The 20,093-nt window shown below is 40.9% G+C and overlaps 1 protein-coding gene across 1 annotated transcript in view; it reads right to left on the reverse strand.

The window, feature by feature from the left end:
- Positions 1-224: 224 nt before the first annotated feature.
- Positions 225-20,093, reverse strand: part of LOC124556547 (cyclic AMP-responsive element-binding protein 5) — a 160,105-nt gene continuing 140,236 nt past the window's right edge. The window contains exon 11 of the mRNA XM_047130503.1: positions 225-1,565. Within this exon, the coding sequence (XP_046986459.1) occupies positions 820-1,565 (746 nt within the window). The 3' untranslated portion in view covers positions 225-819. The remainder of the gene's footprint in view (positions 1,566-20,093) is intronic.

The following is a 20,093-nucleotide window of genomic DNA, read 5'->3' on the forward strand; positions in this document are numbered from 1 at the left end:
ATGAATCTCAATTTTGCTACATTAGGTTGGTGGTTGCCTCTACAAACACCATCAGTGAGGTGAATGGTGGCTTGAAACATGCGGTGAAACACATGGAAACAGGCTGGTGGGAGTAGTATTACGCTGCGGGCGACATTCTCCTGTGCTTGCATGGGACCTTTGGTACTAATTTGAACTACTTGCATCCCTTCATGCTTGATGTCTTCCACAACAGTAATGTCGTCTTTCAGCAGCATAATTGTCAATGTCTCAGAGCCAGAATTGTGCTACAATGGTTTGAGGAGCATTATAGTGAACTCATGTGGATGTCTGTGGCTAAATTTGCCTGATGTAAATTCAATGGAATCCATACGAGTTGCTATCAGGTGCCATCGCCAGGTACGCAAATCAGTAGCCCATTATTTACGCGAATTACATGGCCTGTGTGGAGACATCTAATGCCACATACCCCCACAAACTTACCTACAAACTGTCAGGTCCCTTATATGCAGAATCAGTGATGTATTTCATCTGAAATTTCGGCAAAAAAGCTATTATGGAGGTGGCCACTATGTTTTGGCTCATCAGTGCACATCATTCTCACAATTAGCTCTTTACAGCAAAAACAAAAAGGTCACATGTAATAAATTGAAGCCACAATCCAAACTGTCTCTGCACTTCATTGTGTGTAATATATTTCATAGTTAAACTGGAATGGGGTAGTGTAGAGAGTAATAATTTTTCCTGTGTTTATATACATTTTTAACAAAATGTTAAGTGCAGTCCTGAATTCAATTCAGTGCTGTGCTTATCAAACAATTAACAAGCAACAAAACAATTTCAGCTTACATCCTTTGATGAAGAGTCATACACCACTTCAATGTCACTATCTTCTGAATGGTCTCTTTCAACACTACTGTTGGGCTCTTGATGAGTTTCAACACTCACCATACTTGGGTCAATATCAATCATATGTTCTACTACTTGACTGCTGTTTAATCCTGTATCACACACTGTATCACATGTTGACTTTAGAGCAACACCAGGCACTACAAGAGCTGGGAAATGTCCTTCCGATTGACTGATTAATGACAGAGAAACAAGCTGTTGATTTGTTTCACTTAGTTCTAAATTACAGTCTGTACTTGGTACAGTTGAATCTTTCAGCACTGCAGGTATAATTTCAGGAACAGTGGGCACATTTGCTACTGAAATGGCAGGTACAAGAGACTCATTGCCTATGTTACCCTGTGCAACTTGTACTGCATCTGCACTTGTTGATGAGATGAGGTATGCCTGCTGTAGTACTTGATTATTAGTGCCACTAACAATTTGTTTAACAGCTCCTCCACATACCTTTTTCTTGATAGGTGGTGTAGCATTGCCCACATTTCGTTTCACAGGGGGTCTATTTAATAATATTATATGCCTGGGTTCATTGCTGGGTGGTGAAAGCAAAATTTTTGTAGCAACTATAGGCTTATTTGTTGCAGGTTGGTGTGATATGCTTATTCGTGAGACTGCAGTTGTCTGATGAACAGTTGTGGTATTAGTCGAATCAGCTTCCACTGCTGTTACATGGGCATCTGCAATGAGAAAAAGTGTCTGTAACTTAAAAGAATTTATTAAATATGTGTTTGAACCTTCCAAGATCAAGCACTGATTAATCGACTTAATCACCACAGGGCTCTCCACAATTCAGTTGTACGGGAAAGACCACTATCAGATATGACACATACTTTAAAGTAAAAGTAGTTATTAATGTTACATATTTATACTGAAACCCAGGGTTTAAGTGTGTGTTACAGTTTCATTGATACAAAGAGTGGAGGTAAAAAAGAAAACAGGATGAAGCATACTGTGAGCTGTACCCTGTCAAATTAGGAAACATACTCAAAGCAATAGGGAACTTTGGGAATATTCCTGAAATACATAGAAATAAATAAAACAGAATATATATATATATATCCCTGCCTCCATGGAGTTCGCTTTAGTGAATGTAAGGTCAACAAATGCAAGGCATGATGGGACAATGGCTTTTCGTAGAAAGTCAGAGCAGTGTTACATCCACCTAATAATATGGCCTCCACAGGACAAATAAATATAAATTTCCCAAGGCTGAACTTAACTGCTTTCCCAGATAACTGAATAATCATAGATTTTGAGACTAAAGTGGGATTTAATTGATTTTTGTACAAACATTTCAGCTGTGTACCTATCAGAAAAATAAGTGAAAGAAGTTGACTACATCTGGCTACAGGCCTGATACATCAAATAGCTCTCACAGTTTTTTCCCCACTAAAAGTTATTCCTTGACAGAAAACCTAGCTGCTGGCCAGCTGTCATACTGACTAAATCTGAACTGTTCCTTTCAGATGACAAAAATTTGGGTCCAATCAAGAGTCCCATATGCAGCCCTCTGTACAAATTAGCAATACTGTGTGGTATGGTGCAGTATTTGTAAGAAATGGTATCCTTCACTTGAGCCATTCAATGGCAGTATCTGCTTGCAGCCTTGTGGCTAATGATGCATAGTGTAAATGAAAAGTTAAGAAATATGACGACGGTCTTTTCTTAATTTTTTAAATCTCATTTTTTCTGCTGAAAGAATCTGATGCAAGCACATTCTGACTTTATGATATCCCAGTGAAAGGAAAATAGAAAAAAGGGGGCAATGTGCATTCGTAAACAATAATGATACACATCTGGTGACAGAAAGAGGGCATTGTGTATTATGAATTGCTTCTCAGGGGTGTATCCATCACAGGTGGCATTTGTTGCCCACTGCAGTTAAACATCTATTTTACATTTTTGTGCTGTCCAGACTTAAAAAACGCAAGACTGAGGAAAATGCAGAATTAAGTAAAACATTAAAACACCCCAAAATGTGAGCAGAAACACATGTAATTGGCATAATGATTAAAAATTGCAATCTTCTCCAATACTTCGTTTAAAATCTGTCCAAGCAAAGAAAATTAAATGTATAATACAATTTTTATATAATAATTTGTGGTAATGAATTTCATAAGTTCTTAAAATATCACAGATGTGTAACAGTAAGGAAAAACTTATCAAAAAATTGAAATTGGTATATGGATACAATGTAATCTAGCTGTTTTACAACATGCTATGACTACAAATCATACGTTCAAAACACGCATTTTTGGGAGATGATCCTTTGTGCTCACCCAGAAAAAAGCAAAAATTGATGAACATGTAAACCAAAAAAACCACAGCAGTGTTTAAACCATAAGCATAAACGCAGACATCTGCTTAATGACATACTTTGTCACCATTGCCGTTATTGTTAAATGCTTTTCTTATGAGCCGCACTTCATATGTCCACTACCTTTAAAGTGTTATTCTAGGCTTGATTAGAGAAACAGGTATCAAAAAATGAGTTTACTTCCCCATTTAACATTACAATTTTATTAGAAGTCAGTCCATTGAATTTCTGTACATTGCGTAAAATGTAAATTTGAAAGAAAGATCAGGTGCTACAATTTCACTTTATGCCCTTTATCACTGCTGCCAATCTTTACGATCTGCAGTGTGTGGTGCAAAGTATATACATGAGTAGTGTATGTAGCTGTTGCAACTTTATCATATCGGATCTGAATATGTTGTTGTTGTTGTTATGGTCTTCAGTCCTGAGACTGGTTTGATGCAGCTCTCCATGCTACTCTATCCTGTGCAAGCTTCTTCATCTCCCAGTACCTACTGCAACCTACATCCTTCTGAATCTGCTTAGTGTATTCATCTCTTGGCCTCCCTCTACGATTTTTACCCTCCACGCTGCCCTCCAATACTAAATTGGTGATCCCTTGATGCCTCAGAACATGTCCTACCAACCGATCCCTTCTTCTGGTCAAGTTGTGCCACAAACTTCTCTTCTCCCCAATCCTATTCAATACTTCCTCATTAGTTATGTGATCTACCCATCTAATCTTCAGCATTCTTCTGTAGCACCACATTTCGAAAGCTTCTATTCTCTTCTTGTCCAAACTATTTATCGTCCATGTTTCACTTCCATACATGGCTACACTCCATACAAATACTTTCAGAAATGACTTCCTGACACTTAAATCTATACTCGATGTTAACAAATTTCTCTTCTTCAGAAACGCTTTCCTTCCCATTGCCAGTCTACATTTTATATCCTCTCTACTTCGACCATCATCAGTTATTTTGCTCCCCAAATAGCAAAACTCCTTTACTACTTTAAGTGTCTCATTTCCTAATCTAATTCCCTCAGCATCACCCGACTTAATTCAACTACATTCCATTATCCTTGTTTTGCTTTTGTTGATGTTCATCTTATATCCGCCTTTCAAGATGCTATCCATTCCATTCAACTGCTCTTCCAAGTCCTTTGCTGTCTCTGACAGAATTACAATGTCATCGGCGAACCTCAAAGTTTTTATTTCTTCTCCATGGATTTTAATACCTACTCCAAATTTTTCTTTTGTTCCCTTTACTGCTTGCTCAATATACAGATTGAATAACATCGGGGAGAGGCTGCAACCCTGTCTTACTCCCTTACCAACAACTGCTTCCCTTTCATGTCCCTCGACTCTTATAACTGCCATCTGGTTTCTGTACAAATTGTAAATAGCCTTTCGCTCCCTGTATTTTACCCCTGCCACCTTTAGAATTTGAAAGAGAGTATTCCAGTCAACATTGTCAAAAGCTTTCTCTAAGTCTACAAATGCTAGAAACGTAGGTTTGCCTTTCCTTAATCTTTCTTCTAAGATAAGTTGTAAGGTCAGTATTGCCTCACGTGTTTCAGTATTTCTACGGAATCCAAACTGATCTTCCCCGGGGTCGGCTTCTACTAGTTTTTCCATTGGTCTATAAAGAATTCGTGTCAGTATTTTGCAGCTGTGGCTTATTAAACTGATTGTTCGGTAATTTTCACATCTGTCAACACCTGCTTTCTTTGGGATTGGAATTATTATATTCTTCTTGAAGTCTGAGGGTATTTCGCCTGTTTCATACATCTTGCTCACCAGATGGTAGAGTTTTGTCAGGACTGGCTCTCCCAAGGCCGTCAGTAGTTCTAATGGAATGTTGTCTACTCCGGGGGTCTTGTTTCGACTCAGGTCTTTCAGTGCTCTGTCAAACTCTTCACGCAGTATCGTATCTCCCATTTCGTCTTCATCTACATCGTCTTCCATTTCCATAATACTGTCCTCAAGTACACTGCCCTTGTATAGACTCTCTATATACTCCTTCCACCTTTCTGCTTTCCCTTCTTTGCTTAGAACTGGGTTTCCATCTGAGCTCTTGATGTTCATACAAGTTTTTCTCTTTTCTCCAAAGGTCTCTTTAATTTTCCTGTAGGCAGTATCTATCTTACCCCTAGTGAGATAAGCCTCTACATCCTTACATTTGTTCTCTAGCCATCCCTGCTTAGCCATTTTGCACTTCCTCTCGATCTCATTTTTGAGACGTTTGTATTCCTTTTTGCCTGCTTCATTTACTGCATTTTTATATTTTCTCCTTTCATCAATTAAATTCAATATTTCTTCTGTTACCCAAGGATTTCTACTAGCTCTCGTCTTTTTACCTACTTGATCCTCTGCTGCCTTCACTACTTCATCCCTCAAAGCTACCCATTCTTCTTCTACTGTATTTCTTTCCCCCATTCCTGTCAATTGTTCCCTTATGCTCTCCCTGAAACTCTCTACAACTTCTGGTTCTTTCAGTTTATCCAGGTCCCATCTCCTTAAATTCCCACCTTTTTGCAGTTTCCTCAGTTTTAATCTACAGTTCATAACCAATAGATGGTGGTCAGAGTCCACATCTGCCCCTGGAAATGTCTTACAATTTAAAACCTGGTTCCTAAATCTCTGTCTTACCATTATATAATCTATCTGATACCTTTTAGTATCTCCAGGGTTCTTCCATGTATACAACCTTCTTTCATGATTCTTAAACCAAGTGTTAGCTATGATTAAGTTGTGCTCTGTGCAAAATTCTACCAGGCGGCTTCCTCTTTCATTTCTTAGCCCCAATCCATATTCACCTACTACGTTTCCTTCTCTCCCTTTTCCTACTACCGAATTCCAGTCACCCATGACTACTAAATTTTCGTCACCCTTCACTATCTGAATAATTTCTTTGATTTCATCATACATTTCTTCAATTTCTTCGTCATCTGCAGAGCTAGTTGGCATATAAACTTGTACTACTGTAGTAGGTGTGGGCTTCGTATCTATCTTGGCCACAATAATGCGTTCACTATGCTGTTTGTAGTAGCTTACCCGCATTCCTATTTTCCTATTCATTATTAAACCTACCCCTGCATTACCCCTATTTGATTTTGTGTTTATAACCCTGTAGTCACCTGACCAAAAGTCTTGTTCCTCCTGCCACCAAACTTCACTAATTCCCACTATATCTAACTTTAACCTATCCATTTCCCTTTTTAAATTTTCTAACCTACCTGCCTGATTAAGTGATCTGACATTCCACGCTCCGATCCGTAGAACGCCAGTTTTCTTTCTCCTGATAACGAAATCCTCTTGAGTAGTCCCCGCCTGGAGATCCGAATGGGGGACTATTTTACCTCCGGAATATTTTACCCAAGAGGACGCCATCATCATTTAATCATACAGTAAAGCTGCATGCCCTCGGGAAAAATTACGGCCGTAGTTTCCCCTTGCTTTCAGCCGTTCGCAGGACCAGCACAGCAAGGTCGTTTTGGTTATTGTTACGAGGCCAGATCAGTCAATCATCCAGACTGTTGCCCTTGCAACTACTGAAAAGGCTGCTGCCCCTCTTCAGGAACCACACGTTTGTCTGGCCTCTCAACAGATACCCCTCCGTTGTGGTTGCTATCTGTATCGTTGAGGCATGCAAGCCTCCCCACCAACGGCAAGGTCCAAGGTTCATGGGGGGAGGATCTGAACATGAAAGAATTTAAAATGTGCTATCGAAAACCCTTGCTCTATTTCCATGTGACATCTCTTTCACTGAAGGGCCAATCCCCCCTCTCCACACATCCAGTAGGCGAGTTCATTTTACGTGTTTTAGTGCTGTGTGGTGGCTGCGCTGGCTATTGGGTGACTTAACAAGTCACCAGCCAATAAGAGTTCATTAGCCAGAAATGGGCTATGTTTCCTTGATTATGCTCGAGTGTATTCTTCGAGACTCAGCGTTCAAACTTAAAAGGTTGATGACTGATATTGTTGCTGAATACAGTACATCAGAAATACATGCAAAAAGGTGCAAATGAGTTATAAATGGCCACAAGAAAAGGTGGTAGCTGGGCCTCTTTGTCACGTATTGGATCAGCCTGGAACATTTCGAATTGACTGTCTTGTTTTTCTATTACCACTGCAACCTAGCGGTGGTTGTATCACAATTGTGCGGTGAAGCTAAATGCTGCAAGTTGTGTTGGCAACACCAATCATGCATTATGTCAGCATTTCCTCTCACACATCTCCCCTCTCCACAGCAGCCTAAAATATTCCCTTAATTCCACTGCCACTCACTGTGCAAACCATCTGTCTTTTGAGCCACTTATAATTCGTTCAGTCACATCAAATGTTAATAGGAAGAAAATGGGACAAAGTCAAGCAAGATGTTACATAAGAACATAGAATTGAGGTACACCTTACTTGGAAGAAATCAAAAATCGGGGAATTTTTAGCATTGATCTTATGGGTTTTTCACAGGGGCTAAGAATTTATGGTGTAAAATCGCGAAAAACATAAAATCGGAGAACGTAAAATCAAAGTTCCACTGTACTGAGATCCCTTGTGAGCTGCACCTGCGCAACAATAGCCACCTGGGCTTTGCTGATTTCCAGGAGTTCAGTCGGGTGGTCATCCCTTACTCCACCTATTCCATCTGATCTTACATCCTCAGTTCCTCATCTTTTCACTCTCTACCGAATAATAATCAAGAAAATCGCTTTCCAGCCAACAATGTTCTTGAAAGTTAACTTAATGATTTCTTTTATTGCAAACCAGTAGATTTTTACATGCAATACATAGAAAAACTACCCGAGCATTGTGAGACTGTTTTATACAAAGGGAGAGGATATACAGTTGATGATTAAATTCTACCTTATAGTTATCTGTAACATTCAACATACATACAGAGAAATCAATCCTGGGGTGTACAAGCAGCTTTTTACCCATGGCTTTGCCCTTTTATACACATGCCACATATTTTTAATGTACTTCACCTGCACCTGTAGGGAATTTTGCCCTGCAGTTTCATATTCATGCAGCTCAATTTTTATACTGTCATATCTCCTAAACTATACGTAATACAATTATATAATCGTAAAGATTGTCCAAGGCAATGTTGTGTCACACACAAGGTGGGGTGCGGCGGGGTGGGGTGCGAGTGGAGGTACAAAAATCTTTATAAGACTCACTCTCACTGACACTCCCCACATGGGAGGAAACAATTTATTGCTAACTACATTTTTTCTGTTCATGCAGTAAAACTAACACATCAGGTATGACCTTTCAATTTATTACTTCTTTACTACAAACTCTATTCATAACATATTTTGTAGACAATATTCACACATTGTCACAACACTGTCTCATCTGCTCCACTGCCCTCAGGATAGCAAACAGTTCAGCATAATAAACTGAAAACAGCTCTGGGAGTCCTATCCTGAGGATAATGTCAAGGAACACAACAGAACAACTGAAAAAATCTCCTTGCTTAGAACCATCTGTGTAGACAGTAATAAAACCTCGGTGGCTATGTAAAATCTCATTAAATTTAATTTTAAAAACATAGTCTGGGGTACAATGCTTCCTGTAAGCAGTCAGTTCTAAAAGCAATCTGGGCTTTGGTAGTAGCCAGGGGGATGCCCTACTCACCCATGGCTTTGGACCTTAATGCCCCCCACCTGTAATAACTCAAGGCTCTCCCTTGCACAGATCCCAAATGGCCATGTTGCTTGTGGCCAATGATCGAACAGCTGTTCCAATGGCAACTGAACAACGTACCTGAAAGATGGTGATGTAGGGATGGACAATGCCCTATGTGCTTGGTGTATTATGAGAAGACAATGTCGAATAGACAGCATAGGCTCACCAGCCTCCGTACAAAAGCTAACAACAGGGCTCGTGTAATAGGCCCCTGTTGACAGCCTAATAACCTCGTGGTGAAATGCCTCCAGCATTTTAAGGTATGAAAGCCTTGCTGATCCATAAATCTGTCATCCGTACTCAAGCCAGGTCCCACAAAGGCCTTATAAAGTTGGAGCACACATGCCCTGCCATCTCCCCAAGACCTATGACTGACACATTTAAGGATGTTTAAGGCCTCAAGACACCACAGTTTCAGTTCCTTAAGGTGTGACAACCATGTTAACTTCTCATCAAAAGTAAGATCCAGATACTTCACCTTTTCCTTAAAAGTGAGAACTGTGTCCCCCAGTTTTAAAATGAGTAAATTAAACAGACAGCAGGAATGATTAAAATCAACACAAACTGTTTTCTGCAAAGAGAATTTAAAACTTGTGGTTCAAGGCCATTCTTCCAACCATCTGATCATCATTTGCAATTGCAAGTAGTCATTACGAGGCTGGAGGATGCACAGAAGATGGAATAGTCGTCCACAAACAAGGAACATAGTACAGACGTCACACTGTGGATGTAGTACAGTTGAGTGTGATTGCAAAAACCGTGACACTTAAAACACTCCCTTGAGGAACACCATTCTCCCGCTTACAATGGTCAGGCAAGACATTCCCAACTTTGTATCTAAAATATCTGTCCGAGAGAAAGGACCGTTTGCAGAATTCCCATTGATGGAGCTGTGACAACATATTACACCCACAAGTAATATTGTAGGCCTTCTTCAAATTGAAGAAAACACCAATGAGGTGTTGCTTACGAAGGAAAGCTTGTTGAATTGCTGCTTCGAGCACGGCCAGGTTATCAAGCATGGAGCGGTACCTCCTGAATCCACATTTGGAACAACTGAGTAGAGACCTGGTTTCAAGAACCCACACTAGATGCTGATTGACCACATGCTCCAGTGTGTTTCCTATGCAGCTTTTCAGGCTAATACTATGACAACTACCAGTATTCATCCAATCCTTCCCTGGTTTTAAAATTAGGATTAAAATAGATACTTTTCATCAGTTGGGAAAGTTGCCAATCATTAATCCAACTGTTTCAACATGCTGTAGGTTCCATGAAGGGATAGGTCGCCTCCTAGGCACTTCTGCTGACTTTGGGATGGATGCATCAGTGGCATGGTGAATTACAGCTGTAATGTGATTCACTCAGTCCTGTACACTGACACATTGATCAAAAACAGCTAACTGCCTGTAAAGCATCCAGTTAGCCATTTTGAACAACAATCTTGGTGGCTACCTTTCGAGATCTGCACCATCAGGCAGACGGATCCAGATAAGGAAATGTTCGCTACCATGAAGGTCATTGTCCACTGCCCACTGAGCAGTGTCTGCAAGGGCAGGCGAGCATAAGGAGAGGTCTATGACTGTAGACTTTAGCAGTGCTAAGATGTGTAGTTTGACCCATGTTCAGCAGTATGAGATCTGTTGTGCGTAGCAGATCCTCAAGTACCTGACCCTTGGGGCAAGTGGTGTCAGAAGCCCACAGTGCACTGTGTGCACTGAAGTCCCCCAAAAGGAGAAAGGGACGGGGTAGTTCATCAAGTAGATGAGTGGAGACCCCACTGTGAAGAGGTTCATGGGGTGGTAGGTACACAGAGCACGCCATAATGTCAACATGGGCCACTACCCGAACAGCAACCACTTGTAGTGTTTTTGTTAAGGGAATAGGTGAGGAGTGAAAAGTGCCCTTGACAAATACTGCAACTCCACCTTTTGCCCTGTCACCTGTAAGGTCATCTTTTCTGTAAAGGTGATAGCCTCCAAGTACAGGTGTGTCAGTCTCTTTAAAATGAGTCTCTTGAAGACAGAGGCGAAAGGGTGTGTCCTGTACATGGAATCTCAATTCCTCCAGATGAGTCCTGTATCCATATATATTCCATTGGATTATGGAAGTCATTTCATCAGCATGGTCTTGATTTACTCCTGTCTTTGGGCCGGGATGGTGAGGCACTTGTAGAGTGAGGCAGGGTGGAGGTACTGAATGTGTCTAGTGATGAGGTATCAAAATCCATGCTGCCTTCACCATCAGTCAAACGTGCCAGAGTGACGCCTGATGACTCCCTGGTCAGCTTTCGACCCAAATGCTGAGATCCTTTCCCTGCTCTCTTTCCCAGCAAGGATGAAGGGGAAAGGGGGGCAATGAGAGCCACTTTTCTTTGAAGAAAGTGGGCATTGGATCGCTATGTCTAACTTTTTTTTTGGCACATGCAGGTGCAAGTACAGGTCCTGGTGGTGGATAATGGTACACTGAATGTCGTCTGCGACAAAGCGTCGACCTTACGAAGAGGTTTCTCCACCAGGAAGCATAAAGGTGGCAAAGACAGGAGGTTTCATCACCTGATAGTCCTTTTTGGCTTCTGCGTAGGGGATCTGATTGGGCACTTTGATTTATTGAATTTTGCATTCCTCTGCAAAAACAGGGTAGTCCATATTGGGTGGCTCCCAGAGCAGTTAATGCAGACTGCTGGAGATGGACAGTCAGTCCCAGCTTCATGGATTGCCTTTCCACACTTCCCACAAGTTGCTTCACCTCTGCAACTCAGCGCTGTATGACCAAAATGCTGGCATTTGAAGCAGCGCATAGGGTTAGGTACATAGGGCCTAACCTAAGTTGGAGGAAGCCTGCTGTGATGTGTTCAGGTAGCATCGAAGAATTGAAGTTCACAATGAAGGTGGCAGTCTTCTCGATTTCTCCACTGTTCTCATTTGCCCTTTGCTCCACATCTATTATCCCCTGGGGTGCCCATTAGTGTTTGAGTTTGGCAATGTCTATGTCCACAATATCATGGCAGCTTACCACACCTTTGCTGGAGTTAAGGGAGTTATGCAACTCAACAATGTCGTCATACTCATCCAATGTTTGTGACTTCCTTAGTAGTTCCACGGGCTTTGCCCGTTTAGTCTCAAACAGCAAGGTTTCTGCATGGTTTGCAGGAGAGCTTCTGTAAAGTTTCGAAGGTAGGAGACGAGATACTGGCAGAAGTAAAGCTGTGAGTACCGGGCGTGAGTTGTGCTTCGGTAGCTCAGATGGTAGAGCACTTGCCCGCGAAAGGCAAAGGTACCGAGTTCGAGTCTCGGTCGGGCACACAGTTTTAATCTGCCAGGAAGTTTCAGCAAGGAACCATTTCGCAACTGCTTAATAGACTTCAGGGTACCAGCAAGCCCTTCTAAGCCTTCATGGATATAGAAGGGAGACACTTTTTCAAACATCCCCTCCTTCCTCTTGATCACTACAAAGACATTCTGAGCCCCGTTACTAACAAGTTGATTATCAGAACAGCTAGCCTCCCTCATTCTTTTTGATGAATGCTTGTGAGCCCTCCCAGGCAGTACACCCTTCCTGCCGGGAGGAGAAGCAGAAGAAGATTTCAAGTGTTCCATCTCAGTCCCACTAACAGCTAGGAAAATGAGGGTCCACTCAGACAGAGCCCTGCGTGACTGAGTAAGCCTTATACCACTGAGGCGCTGCATGTTTCCCAGAGGTTGCCCACTAACAACTGTTCCAACTCGGCAGCCATGCATCTCATCAGCACGCAGCTCACCTTGAGATTGAGGTTTTTATTCCATCTTCGCGATCTGGGCAGTCAAGCCAAGATCCCCATTCCCTGTGACACACACCGGTCCACCGCTGCACCGCACAGTGGTCGCTGTAGCATGCGCAGAGCTTGTGGTGACAGAGGATTGGTGGCACTTTCCAGTTCCCAGCTTAGGAACCCCGGGGTCGGCAAGCTCGTACTCGGCATACAAATCCTGAGCCCCTGAGGGCCTGACATTTGAGATTTACCAGTCTTGTACAACAAACCTTCAGCCATCAAAAAGTGTTAAAAAATGATCACTGATTTCTACAGGAATGACATCCTGCAATGATATCTGTGTGGCATTTACTTGATCCATACAGATATGTGATCACTCTTATTGATGATAATGTGTAACAACAGAGGTCTGGTGAATTGTCTAGGCTGGCAAGCTTATTCCCTGGATACAAGTCAGAACTGTAAAAGCATGAGGGCTCAAGGGTGAAGTATTGTAATCCTAATACTACCATCACAGATCATTGCTGACATCGAAAGGGCACTTGTCTAGCAATAGGAAGCATTACTGTAATCCACGCTCGATCCAGAGTACGGAGAACTGTCGCTCATCATACATTGCCATGCAAGGTCATAACATCTCGGATTGACACACTCTATGCCAAAGGGAGAGGAATATAAACATGGAAAATGCCATCCATATCAAGTTTTTCAATACACAATGTATATTTATCACTGTGTGATGAGTCATGGCACTGCCAGGGCATCCTTTGGTGCAAATATTACCACCTTGCTTCATGTTCTTTTTTGAATCTCACAAACATTCTGAAGATGGCTTCATTAAGAAAGACTGGGCAGTAAGCCATAAAAGTTTCTTTTTTGATGATTACACTCTAAAATTTGCTTTTTGTTCATAACAAAGTTCTTTTGATGAACATTCAGTTATAATAAGGTGGCTACCAAGTGATGTTTGCTGTCACAATGATTATGAAAATTCTTATAAATTGAACTTAACCTGTTTCAGGATTTTTCTTCCTCCCTTTCTTCCTTCTGTTTTATTTCATCAACCTGCTATAGAGATGGTATGAACTCAGGCTGAGGCAGTGAGCCACTTCAGAAATTGTCCCATCATTTGCCTGGATTAATTTTTGGGAAGTGACAGTGAACTTGTCCGCTTCTGTAGCTGAGCTACATAGAGGCACCTACACTCAGCCACAGTGGTGGAAAACAATTTCATCATTGGAAAGAGGCAGCTCAAGTTGCACAGCAGCTGTCTATACAGTGTCTCATGAAGTGAGATGTTTATGGCATCACCAATATGGAAAGGATGCAAAATTCAAAATCCCCTTGGGCTTTTAGCCTCACTCATTTCCTATCTCTCATTCTACACATCAGCAAGACAAAGCTACAATACTACAATTGAAACTACAATTCTCTACAATTTTCAAATGCACATCATAAGTAAATTAGAGCTAACAATGGTAAGCCAGCTGCGATGGAAATTTGAGCATCACAACGTAGAGAGAGTCTTCCTCTTCCTCCACCACCATCACCCTATCATTTTCAAATACTCCGTAATAAGCACAAGGTTTGTTTTAATTTTTAAACCAAGAGCTGCTAATCACAATATCAGCACTCGATCTCAAGGCAACTGGGTCAGTGACTTCTCTCTGTCACACCTCAAAAATACAATGGACTGAAAAAATTTCATATCTGTCAATGCTTAATGTATATGGACAGCTCATGTTTCAGCATGGTTCAGATTTCTCACTAAACTGTAGGTCCTCACAGACAAGAGCAAGACAAGGATATACCACTACCAACAGGACCATGCCTAATAAATCACAGTTGTGTTGCAACCAAATTTAGTTGGATGATAGCTTTAACTAAATTCAAAAGAGGCTCAAAGTTTCCCTAAAAGTCCACAGCTGTAGGTGTTGTTTCATGTACTGGTACTAGTGTTGGCAAAACCTGCCAGCCTGTACTCACAAATTTGGTAGAGAGGAAACATATGAGTGTTTTGTAAATGTGTCGCTTTCACTCTACAAATAGTATTTACTTAGTTTCATATGTTTGTTGTTGGTTCTTTGCAAACTAAAAGCTGTGTGTCTGAGACTCGAATTCTGTAGCAGTTATTAGTAAAGCTAAGGAAAACTTTGAGAGATAATAAGTTATTCCTGACATGTTTTGCTTTGGAGTGCAATCATTCAAAACCAAAACAGTATAAATTTACAACTGGAGGTTGAGGCAATGACTGGGATTGGGTAATGCAGTGACTGCTTTAAGGCGAGACTAATCTCCATGCACTAGGATGAAGACAGTACTGGTGATTGAAATGGCTGTATAAATTATGAAGAGATTAAGTTTAGAATTCACCAACAACAACTAGGCCTGTTTATGAAGTACACCACAAATGAAACATGCAGAGATCATGAGCTTGAAAACTCTGACACTAAAAAGAGAGGGTTATTTTGCAGGCTTTACTTTTGTGTTCTTTATCTGAAATATTGCCTGCTTCTGAAATGTGACTGGAGCATGCGAGGTAGAATTTGAACGTCACGTCAACACTTATAAAGACAAAGATAGAAAATCATCTGTAAACCATAGCCAAGCTGCCTAACAAACCTAGAAAACTGCAGCATACCCTGCAAGAGATATCACCTTCAAATGAGCCACTCTTTGAAAAGCATTACGCTATTCAAAGTAATCTCTTGCCTGACAGAGAATTCTGTAATTTTCATTTCCTTTACTGCATTTACTCAACTTATAAGATTTTTTTCACATATCCATCTCACAAAAAATAATAGGTCACCTTGCATTTGCAGCTGCTGCTGCTGCTAAGGTTACCACCTTTATGTTGTGTTATTGATTACGTAAAGTTAGCAAAGTAGTACTCCCTGCCTGAATATGACAACAAACTGTACTAAAACTGGTGCATTTTGGAGCTGTGGGGAGCCAAGAGGCCACCATATTGTTGTTATTCAGTATGCCTACGTTGTCAGAGCTGTAAGAACTCTAAATTGCAGCAATAAAGAATGGATGCAAATTACAGCAATGACTTAACTGAGAAACAAGGCTGTACAAGTTCGCAGTTGCCAACTGGTTCTCGCAGACAATACAACACTGATTGTAAATTAGTGGTGACTCATGAAGCAGAGGCCACAGACAACAATGCAGCAGGAAGAAACTTTGGTGTCAAAGAAGGGAATGTTTGTAGGTGGTGTCAGTTGAAGAATAACTTTAAGAACACCACTTCTACATTACAAACTTTCAGGGAAGGTTCTATGAACTGGAGCAGCAGGTTGTTCAGTATGTGCAAGCGAAATGCAATGATGGCTACTCAATTACTCAATAAATTACCTGAATGAAGGCACTGGAGGTAAAAGGAAATTTTCCAACCACATGCATCGCAGAATTCAAAGCAAGTACTGACTGGTGTGTGAGGATGATGAAGAGTGTGGAGCTTACAGTATAATGTAGAACTACACTAGCTCAGCAACTTCCCTGGGCATATGATGTAAAACTACTTGCATATCAGCATTATGTAATCAATCTTAGGAAACAGTAAGACTGTTTGTTAGTTCATATGGACAATGCCCATTCGATGCCTGTTTATTTTGATATGCCATCAAATGTTACTGTTAATGTGAAGGGCTTCAAAGTGTTCCTATAAGGACTTATGGCAATGAAAAGACCAGAATAATACCGTATTTACTCGAATCTAAGCTGCACTCTTTTTCCGGTTTTTGTAATCCAAAAAACTGCCTGCGACTTAGAATCGAGTGCAAATTAAGCGGACGTTCTGAAAAATGTCGGTAGGTGCCGCCACAACTAACTTCAGCCGACAAATATATGTAGCGCTACACAGGCATGCTTTGCAGGCACAAAGATAAATACTAAGGCCAAAACCTCTGCGTCAGTAAATAAATTTAAAAAAAGGTGGAAGACGAGCTTTTTTCTCTGCCCCGAGTTTCGACCACTGCATTTTCATACATTATCAAATGAAGTAAATACAAATCCTGTATTGTTCATCTTCGAATGTAGCAGCATTCCAATGCACTACAAAAATCCGACTGGCAAGACTGTTTGGGATGTTTGCCAAAATGGCCAACACTACATTCTGAATTTTTTCCTAACTGTGAGAAAAGATAGTTGCTAATAGGAACTTTTATGAATTGTGAATCACATGCAGTATTCTCTTCACCATAAGAATAATACGAATATAAACATTTTGCCATGTATTCTTTCATGTTTGCTGCTATTTCATTTAAATCCTGTCAGCCTAATAAACTACGAAACTAGTGTGAGACAACAGCAAACACGGAAGAATATAAACATAATGTCATGTTTATATTCGTATTATTCTTATGCCTAATAGTGATACAGTCAGAAATGAAGCACGGCAATTGACCAGATTTTTAAATCTAAGATGACTCTAATTTCTGTGCAGAATGTACTAAAGAGGTGTCGGCAAAGATTTTCAAACAGAAAATTTTTCGCTAAACTCTCGTTCAGAACATGTTCTATCATACGCAGTCTATTATTTGGTTCTTGTTGATCATTATCAAAGAAAGCAGCAGTGTAAGTAACAACAAATAGCAGTCTCTTGCCATTGTTTCGCTAATGAGGCAATTCCTCTTTTTTTTTTTTTATTGTAAGCGGCGGCAGCGCACACAAAAGCAAGCCATGCCGTGAGTGGCAACAGGTCGTAAACTCACATTATCAGAATACGACAAACAGTGCATGACGCAGTACAATAATGCATTTTCAGCTTAGAGTGACGTAAACACCTATAACAAAGAGAACGGCACTTATCAGATCAAAGAAAAATATGCAATCGATTCAAACCAGACGAAGTACGTGAAAAAGGAAGGGTACGTAATAAGGACGGAGCGTCTGACGCATAGCAATGGCTACCTGGTAAAGCTTAACTGCTAAGCTTACGACTCGAACCAAACTACTGTAGCTGTATCGTCATTCATTCGACCTAAATTGTGTCTCATATTACAATGGACCAACTTTGTTTCGATTTGGAGGTGCGACCTAAAACTTTTATCTACCCTTGAATTTCGAGTCTCAAATTTCAGGTGGGGGTTAGATTCGGGAAATTTTTTTTCCCTTTATTTCGAGTCTCATTTTTCAGGTGTGGCTTAGACTCTAGTGCGGCTTAGATTCGAGTAAATACGGTAGTCATACTGGGTGCATTTGCAGATGGAAGAAATCCCCCCCCCCCCCCCCCCCCCATATGTGATTCTTTGTAGGAAAATGATACCAAAAGGAAAACTGCCTGCAGGACTTATCTTTAGATGGCAAGAAAAGGGATGGTTGACAAAAGAAATTATATCCAGTAGTGGAAGGTTGTTTGGAACAGGATACTGGGCAGGGTCTTTGCTTAATAGAAGGAAATTTTTCAGCATTTTCCACGAGCTTTTCTATGCTATATAACACAATATGAGTTTGACACTCCGTCGTCAGGCCACGAGTGGCCTACCGGGACCATCCAACCGCTGTGTCAACCTCAGTGGAGGATGCAGATAGGAGGGGGCGTGGGGTCAGCACACCGCTCTCCCGGTCGTAAGATGGTATTCTTGACCGAAGCTGCTACTATTCAGTCAAGTAGCTCTGCAATTGGCATCACGAGGCTAAGTGCACCCCGAAAAATGGCAACAGCGCATGGCGGCCTGGATGGTCACCTATCCAAGTGCCGACCACGCCCGACAGCACTTAACTTCGGTGATCTCATGGGAACCGGTGTAGCCACTGCAGCAAGGATGAGTTTGACACAAAAATTGTTTTTCAAATTTAAATGAAGATATAAATTTTTAATTTATCAGAAAGTGCATCTTAAAAATTTTTCAAAAAAAATATACAGAGCACTTCCCATTATTGTTACATAATTCCTTAAGTATGAAAGTGGGACTGTCGTGGGTTCACACCTTTATAAAATTTCAAAAACACATATTTTCCTTAAAGAATTAGATTTTTTAAAAAAATATATACATTAAAATGGAATATACATAAATATCCACACATAACTTTTCACTTTTTCATAAACTTATCTGTAAAATGTTTAAAATGTAACTAGTGACTATGATGAGTGATTATTTTATTAGAACTACTAAAAATATAAGATTAAACAATGAAAAATCCAGGATGAAATAATGACAATATTATGAAAAGGATGAATTACTAATTACCATAAAGCAGAGATGCTGATTCACAGATAGGCACAACGAAAAGACTATCAAACAAGTACGCTTTCAGCGAAACAGGCCTTCACTGGAATCAGACCACACACACACACACACACACACACACACACACACACACACAGAGAGAGAGAGAGAGAGAGAGAGAGAGAGACAGACAGAGTCTCTGTGTGTGTGCGTTGAATTTGTGTGTGTGTGTGTGTGTGTGTGTGTGTGTGTGTGTGTGTGTGTGTGTGTGTGCGCGTGTGTGCGTGTGTGTGATGGTGGTTTAAAATACAATTGTAAACTGATAAAAATAATTATTAAAAGTTTGGAGTATATGTAAAATGTACAAATTGGGATGAAAAAATCCAATTACTTATTCCAACTATTCTTGATAAAAGTTGCCAAGCTTGGTGTGTCAAGCAATGAAGAACTACCCTTTTACAAACACTGTTTGGCAAAAGAGCTGTGCACTCCAGCATCAATTCCTTGTGTTATGGGTTGGTGGTTGGTTGATTTGGGGGAGGGGACTAAACAGTGTCATCGGTCCTATCGAATTACGGAAGGACGAGGAAGAAAGTTGGCTGTGTCCTTCCAAAGGGACCATCCTAGCCTTTACCTGAAGTGATTTAGGGAAATCACGGAAAACCTAAATCAGGATGGCCAGACGCAGGTTTTCTGTCTAAAGAACACAAGACCAGAGCAGTCTACTGTTTTAATAAAAAGCTAATTCCATTTCTAAAATCCACATTTCAAACTGACATACTTTTGGATGGCAGTGCAGCACTGTACAAGGATAAAAATTTTTTGTAAACTTACACTGATCAGGCAGAACTTTATGACCACTGACCTACTATCGACATAAACCCGGCCAGGTGATAGCAGAGTTACCTCACAAGGAATGATTGCTAGTCAGACCCACACACAGTACATGTAGTATCAGTGAGCATTTCTGTCCATGTGTAGAATGGGGAAGACGTGCGATCTATTTGCGTTTGACCGAGAGCAGATTGAGATGACCCAGAGGCTCAGCACGAGCATTTTGGAAACTGTATGGCTTGTCAGGTGTTTTGAGGAGTGCTCTGGTGAGTGTGTTCAACACATGGCGAAACCAAAGTGAAATCATGTCCAGATGTGGGGTTGGGTAGTCACCCCTCATTACATATGTCAGACATCGTAGGCTGGGCAGACTGGTAGCGAACTGTGGCAGATCTAACTTCAGACTTTAATGCTGGGCAGAGTACAAATGTGTCTGAACACTCCTAATGATGG

Source organism: Schistocerca americana, chromosome X, assembly GCF_021461395.2.
Source record: "Schistocerca americana isolate TAMUIC-IGC-003095 chromosome X, iqSchAmer2.1, whole genome shotgun sequence".
In the NCBI taxonomy this organism is placed as follows: domain Eukaryota; kingdom Metazoa; phylum Arthropoda; class Insecta; order Orthoptera; family Acrididae; genus Schistocerca; species Schistocerca americana.